The sequence below is a fragment of the Microtus ochrogaster genome, chromosome 15 (genome assembly GCF_000317375.1).
Source record: "Microtus ochrogaster isolate Prairie Vole_2 chromosome 15, MicOch1.0, whole genome shotgun sequence".
NCBI lineage: Eukaryota > Metazoa > Chordata > Mammalia > Rodentia > Cricetidae > Microtus > Microtus ochrogaster.
Window position 1 is genome coordinate 19,708,172 of NC_022017.1, and position 7,921 is coordinate 19,716,092.

Consider the following 7,921-nt stretch of genomic DNA (forward strand, 5'->3'; position numbering starts at 1 on the left):
AAAAAAAAAAGAAACTGAAAACAGAAAAATTCGTTCAAGCAATAATAGCCTTTGTAATGATTCAGTCACACAACATGGCTGACACTTCTGGGTTCCAGGGCTACGCTTGTGTGGACAAGCCCTCAGGCAGAAGTGCCAAAGGGTCCTGGGAATCTTAAAGGACCCGATGTGACCCACACGCAGCATGGTTGCATCATCTACGTATGACACAACTGTGTAAGTCCTTGCATGTATATGTGAGCTCCGTCATCTGCCTATGACATAACCACGCCCTCCCCTTCTGCGCATGTGCTAGACAGCCCTTAAAAGCTGGAGGTGCCATCTTCAGTTCTCTCTCTCTCTGGACATTAACCCTCACCAGGCCTGTACACCCCCTACCCCCAATAAAATTCTAAGCAGGTTTGTTGTGTGTTCTATGTTTCCTTCTTACTCCGCCAGGTAACTTCAGCCTTATGTGTTGTAAAGAAAACAGTTGGAGGACAAGGTCTGTGGAAATGTAAGGGGCATATGTGTAGTCAGTTACACCCCAATAGCTAGATGAGGCATTGGACTGAAAACACCCACCTACAGCATTGGGTAAACTTTGACATGTCCCCAGAGGACACATTAACCTGCCCAGGAGAAGGATGAAAAGGGTCCCAACATCAGCTATCAGCAGAACAATAATTCAATCGGAATCACATGGGAAGTTATCTTGCCTGATAAAAAACACTTATCAAAAGGACAGAAGCTAAGATTGCTATCAAGAGTGTGGAAAAAAGGGAACACTTACAAACTATTTGTGAGAATACATTAGAATAGACATTGTGGGAAACAGTATGGAAGTACCAAAATATAAAACCTAAATGTAGGATCAAGATGTGGTGGCTTGAGCCCACCCTGGTCATTACATATATATATATTTTAGACTAGTCAGGTCTATATAATAAGATACTTTGACAAAACAACAAAACAAAACAAACTCTAAAATTTTTTCTTTTCTTTTGCTTTTTTGAGACAGGGTTTCTCTGTGTAACAGTCATAGCTGTACTGAAATTAGCTCTGTGCAACAGGCTGGCCTTGAACTCACAGATCTGCCTGCCTCTGTCCCTCATGTGCTGGGATTAAAGATATGCATCACCAACACCCAGCAACCCTAAAACCTAAAATTAGCACTATCATAAGATTCAGTAAGCTCATTACTGAATCTATGTGCAATGGAAGTGAAATGTTAAAAAAGAGATTTGTACTTCCATGTTCAGCAAATATCCAAATATGAATCAAAATATGACATCAATCTAGGGACCCATTAGAAAGTGAATGAATGAAAAGGATGGAGTACATACAAAATGGAATGTTATTTAGCCTCATTTACCAAAATCTTATCACTGAAGCACAATGGGAATGAAACTAAGGACCAGCAAATGAGCAGAAGGCAGACAAAATAATACATCACGTCACTCACACCTAGAATACAAAGTTGATCTAATAGAGCTGAGAACAGAACAGTGCTTACCAGAGGCTTGTATGGCAGGGAAAGTGATGGGAAATTGCCAGTCACAGACACATAACCATGGGATTAGGATTTTAAATGTCCACAACAGATAAATGCATAGAGACAGAAAGTAGGCAAGTGATTTCCTAGAGCCAAAGAGAGAAATAGGCAAATGTCCGGGGAAAAGAAATGGGAACTAGGGCTACTGCTTAGGAATTTAACTGTGAAGTGGTGAAAAGATTTTAGCATTGACTCTGGTAATACCAATACAACGTTATACAAACACAGATACATACAATTGTAACTGCCTTTTAGGGAGGAGCTCTCAGTGTGTCACTATATTGCTCTAGGTCATGTCAACCTAATCAGTGATCCTCCTGTCTCCGCCTTTCACGATTGAATTATATACTTTAAGCATATGAGTTATATTATGTGTGAATTATGTTTCAGTAAATCTGTGTTTGTGGTTATTTTGTTTGTTTGTTTTGTTTAGTGAGGCAACGATGTGGAAGAGTAGGAGGAAATGCTGTGAAAGGCCAGGGCCAAATAACAAGAGACAAACAGAAATGAGGCCTGGAAGATTTACCTGATAAATAAGAGACGTTGCCCCCTTTGATTGGTTGGCATCAGCTCCCAACAGAAGCAAACACTCCACCATGATGCCGTTATTCTGGTCACAGGCTCTCTCTAGCATTGTGCTTTTCAGCTCATCATCCACAGCTAGCTTTGCAAAACATTTGCAACACAGATTGAGAAACTAGAAAGAATGGAAATGAGGATTAGAGGCAGCTGGGGGATAACATTTAGCCTGTAGGCATCAATACACCGTATACCTGCTCATCTTTTTGCTCCATCACGCTGGAGGACATCTGATGGAATATTACCAAATCAAATGAGTAGTGCACCAGAAGCTTGGAGAAAGACGCTGACAGTTCAAGGATTGCCAAGATTGTCTGCAATCCCTGGAAGAGGAGCAAAACTAGTTATAGTACATAATGTAAGAAATTATTGGTAAAAAAATAACTCAATGATAAACAACAGTTTATATCTGATATTTAATGCCTCCCTTGCTCATCCAACTAAGCAGAAAAAACTTCGATTTGTGTCTAGAGACTGTACACCTTGAAAAAATTGTAAAAGCCTCATTCTCTCAGTACTAAGAAACATCCCCTGCTTTTTATCTCCTGTTGAACCAACCTTATACCATCATAAATCTACATAAAACAATTATATGTTTGCTTTAAATATAGCTTGGTGAAAATTATTTCAGATCTCTACTTTAGGAAAAAGCAATCAAGAAACAAAATCACTAGAGGCAAAAGCAGCTCACGATTAAGTCAGAGAGGATGTCCATTTTTATAATAATAACTTGTATTTGTTCAAAATCTATCCATCTCCACTGGCAATGCCTCCTGACAATATATTAAATATAAAATAATTATAAATGGTAACAACAAAATCTTTAAATTATTATAGTTTACTTTGTCACATTGAAAGTCCAGAATGACTCTGGAGACCACAAGTGAGGTATGCTTTGTGGTATCTACCATTTCAGAGAACGAAACCTAAATGTTTCTACCTTGAAAGAAAAATAAAATATTTTGGGCAAGTTAAAAAAAAAAACTCACTACTGGAATTTCTTCAGCATTTTATGGGAAGAAGAGAAGGCAAGCTAATGCACCGATTCTCCAGATCTAATAATGAACACTGGGTCTTTTTAGGCAATGCAATTATCTGCACCATCTATAATTACAATACTGCAAAATGATAAATAGTTTTAATTAGCTAGAATGTCCAACTGGTGTACAGTGAGAGTTGCAAGGGTACTGGTGGGGACCTGCATAAGCTCCTGGCTCCCTAGAGGGTACGCACCGTAGTTTGCACTTCAGGAACATCTTGAAAGCGCTGTAAACTGGACACCAGAATTTTTGCCAGGAGGTGCCCTGTCCGTATGCAGAAATTCTTCTTTGTAATCAAGCATCCTGTAAGGTGTAAGCCCAGGCATTGAATTTCTAGAATAAAAGATAAAAATTACAATGGTAATTCTCTCAACCTTATCACTGGAGGAAAGGATTAAGACAGACAGCAAATAACCGGCCCTAAATATGGTCCCAACTTTCACCTGTACCAACCTTGGTCATCTGGATACATCTGCAGGGCATGAAGCACGGAGTCAACTGCGCCATGCAAGGACAACATCTCTAAGGCGTCAGGAAGATGTGTCAGAGAAGATAATACTTTCAGTCCACATTTCTGAACCCCAGGATTCCCAATGAACTAAAATCAAAAGGAGTTTAAGAACAGTTAGTTACTGTCAGAAACAAGGTTTTAATGCATGTCTCAATTAAAGCCAGCTACAGACTGGTAAAACATAATTCAAAGTATGGGAATGCAGCTTAGATAGTAAGTGGCTGCCTATCATGAAAAGTCCTAGATTTGATCCCCAGTATAGCATCAAAAAATTCAACATGGTGGTACACACCTATGAAACCAGTACTTGGGAGATGGGGGCAGGAGGACCAGAAATTCAAGGACATTTTCAGGTACAAAGTGTGAAGTCAGTGTGAGATACATGAGACTCAGTTTCAAGGACAAAACAACTGATGTGTCCAAATACAAATTACTATCATTATTTCTGCCTTCTACATCACGAATTACTTGTATGCATCAAGAATAAGCCTTTTAACCTTCAAGTGCATGTTGTATGTCAAGTATTGTACTAAATACACATATTCCACAATAATTAAGTCCCTGCTAGCAGCATTGTCAAACATACATTGGAGAAATGCTGGCTTCTTCAGTTCACACTGCTGGAGAACTCACCACAGAGAAGCATAAGATAAAAAGTTGGTACCTGTATCTCCTCTTCTGCGCAGTGGACCACTTCTGTTAGAGGCTTAGCTCATTAGGGTTAGAACAATTCAGCCCTACACACTGCACATCACAGCAAGGAAACCGAACGAGGGATATTTGGTTGAAAAGCCATAAGCTTAACCAGTCTCAGGACTGTCTCTATCCACAGGACGCTCTAAGAGAGCTTAACTCCAAATAGCTCGTGGATTTTACTTCATTTCTTCCCTTCAAAGTGCATCAAGCAATAGTTTTGTCAAACTTCAAAGATGTGTAGTTAAACTTAAGTCACACGAATCCTGTATCAGTCTTAGGCCTGGAATATTAATGGGTCTGTCTTAGAGACCTAGATTACAATCACCACATCTTTTCTTTAGTCATGCTTTCTTTCAGTAATTTGAGATTTGTGGGCATCTTGATGGAATCTTGTTCTCTTTCAAGGACAAGCTACTCTCTATGAAGAGGAAGCATGTGTGCTGACAGCCTCGTTCCTGCACCCCTCTCTCAATGCCACTGTTGTACGTTTAGCCCTGGCCATCTCCGGCTCCCTCTATGTGGACACTACTCTCCCACCTCTCCAAGAACGTGACTATTCAGCTTACAGGGCTTCCTTCAAAGAGTACCACAGTGGCTTTCTCAGGACTTAATTTCACACAGATACATCATGCAACCACTTATTTCACAGAATCTCCATCCCCAAATCTATTTTCCCCCGTCACTGCTACAGGACAATGCTGAGATAGCTTCAAGCCAGATCGCAAGCTCTAATGCAACCTACACGGCCACAGCCTCCTGTCTCCTGCCTTAGCTTGTCTGTAACCAGTCTACAGATGTTTACCCTTCTCTCTTTGATCTTTCAAGTGTCTATACTTATCACTTTGTTCCCCACAGGGACTGGGAACATAATCAGCTTCTCTTTGTGCCTTGTTCTCCAACTCTAGCTGCTCAGCTTGTCATAGTTTCCTGTATCGTTTAAGCAAGACACTCTTATCCTTCTCTTCTTGAAGATTTTGTTTTTTGATGCTGCTAGTATCTCATTCCCTACTTCCGAGTAGTAAATACTGCATTATCTTTGCAGTGAATCAGTGATGTGCTACATTCTGCAATCTGGAGATCATAAAGAATGGAATAATATCAAATATATCAGCTCCAAAATGGTTAGGAACTAATTACTGCAGAAGTACAATTGCAGTCTCACCATATGAAGGTAGAGGTGTTTGGTGATGTCTCGGTACCCTGCTCTCTAACACAACCGTCATGATACAGTGTTACTAGGTTCAGGAATAACTCTGTCCATGCAATCAACACGGACTGACATTGGAAGCCAGGCCAAATATTCTCATTAGAAAGGAAGCATGAGCTAAGATGAGAGACAGTTTCCCTTTTTCTTCACTTCTAAATTTATTAATAGGAAAGTCTACACCCACTACCTCCACACGCTTGCTACCCTTTAATTTTATATAATCAGACCGCTCTCTTAACTACTCTGAATTAAAAGCATTGAGAGAAAAAAGTCCCCTAACAACTTAATTGCTGCCTTCGCACTCCCTGAGTTCCAAGGACAGGTTACTCTATACCATGCTCCAACTTTAAAGCCATGTATTTTTCATTTTCTTCCTGCAACTCCAAACTGCACAAAATTCCCTTCCAAAACTCCGTTCACAAGAGAGATCTGCAAATTAACACAACTACCTTACACAACTGAGCAGGCTATATTTAGGAGTATTTATAAATATGTGCATGTAACAGCAATTAATGAAAAAAAAGGCCATGAATTAGGAATAGAACAAGTGAAGGTATGTGGGATGAGTTGGAAAGAGGAAAAGAAGGGGAAATTACGTGATTATAATATAATCTCAAAAATAAAAGAAATACTTTTAAATTGTACACATTATATAAAAATTTAAATAAAAAGTAATTAAGTAAAAAATAATTTTGTGTATACTAGCATTTAATTTGTCACAAATCACATTGTGGTAGATACACTATAGCTCTATGCATCAGTGAGACAAAATGAGGATGTACAATTTTGAGCAGTTGGCACAAAAACATGTTTAAACTCAGACCGCAAGACCATATTTCTCCTTCCTTGACGCAGGCACCTTACGATCATGTGTCCAAAGCCCAAAGTTTAGTGTCATCTCAAAAGACAAAAGGAGGATTGCCCTATTGAACTTGCTGTTTGGTTAATTGTGCCATCTTGCTTGACGGGCAAAGCCAGCTTCCTGAGCGTGCCCTAATTATTAGCAGGGACCTCACCTTGTTTTTACATTCTGCTGACTTTGTCTTGAAATAATTGAAAATTTCAAGCCAGGGAAGCTGTAATTTTCTTTGATACTAAACTCCATGAACCATGTATTCAGTTCTGTTTCTAAACCCATCATCAGTCAGGCACAAAGTGACTCTCCTTGTATTTTATATCTTTTTAAAGTTATTACATTATTGATTTTTGTGCACATGTGAGTACATTTGTGGGTATGTATGTGCTGGTACACACCTCCCACACGGAGGTCAGAGCATCACTTGTGGGAAGGAGTTCTTTCCTTCATTCATCTCTGTCCCAGGGACTGAACTAAAACCATCATGCCCTTGGTGACAAGTACTATCTTAGATGTCTCGTCAGCCCTCATGTTTAATATTTTCACCTCTACCTAATTTTTAGTCAATTATTGATGGACTGCCTTAACCTCTAACCTTTGCAGAGCTAGCTCAGCAACCTACTAATAACTTACAACAGGAAATCCGTGATTGTTCGCACAACAGAATCACCACAAGTGACAGTGTCTAAAGCATCTAAACATAGGATACACTACTTACAAGCCCACAGTGGGTTTTCATTAAATCACCTACTTCTTCATCTTGAAAACAGTATTCGCTGTGTTACTGTTAAAATGTGGATCAAGATTAACTTAAGAGTTCTGACTTGACAAGTGGTTTCCAAGAGAAAACTTTGGAGACATCACTGGAAGGATGCCAACAGGCATTAATTAGAAATCCTCCACCCTGCACTCCACCACCTTCAAGTCTTTCCAGAGAATTTGCCCATCACTGATATTTCAATGTTTTTTTTTTTATTGTCTCAGTGTAGCGAAGGCAACCCTATAACTCACTTGTAACCAAAGTTGGCCTTGAACTTGTGGCAATCCTTTTGCCTCAGACTCCCAAGAGCTGATATTACAGGCATGAGACACCATAGATGGTTGCCAAATTGCCTAGAAATATTGTTAAATATTGTTTCTTGTTTGAATCCACAACATTATTATAGTCTACATATGTGGTAATAGTTGAGAACTTTTACATATGTACATAGATCAATTTAATATTTTTACCTTTACATTCTATTCAGGTATTATGTGTTTTGATCCAAAGAGTAAATATTAAGCTTCTATGTTTTCCCCAAATGGCTGGCCTTAAACTCCAGCAACATAAATCTCTGTGTGAATTATCTTTCTTTCAATGTTGAGCAATATCATGCATCAACTGCACATGTTTGCTGGTGGCTAATTCCTGAGCCAGCATCTTATGGAACTGACCACATTTGCTCCAGTGCCAATGTCACACGTTGTCGCTAACATCTTACAAAATATTTGGTTCCCC

The 7,921-nt window shown here is 39.3% G+C and overlaps 1 protein-coding gene across 1 annotated transcript in view; it reads right to left on the reverse strand.

The window, feature by feature from the left end:
• Window positions 1-7,921, reverse strand: part of Lrrk2 (leucine rich repeat kinase 2) — a 138,760-nt gene that overhangs the window by 91,888 nt on the left and 38,951 nt on the right. The window contains exons 15-18 of the mRNA XM_026782744.1: window positions 3,607-3,751; window positions 3,347-3,486; window positions 2,308-2,436; window positions 2,061-2,231 (exon numbers count right to left, since the gene is read on the reverse strand). Of these exons, the coding sequence (XP_026638545.1) occupies window positions 2,061-2,231; window positions 2,308-2,436; window positions 3,347-3,486; window positions 3,607-3,751 (585 nt within the window). The remainder of the gene's footprint in view (window positions 1-2,060; window positions 2,232-2,307; window positions 2,437-3,346; window positions 3,487-3,606; window positions 3,752-7,921) is intronic.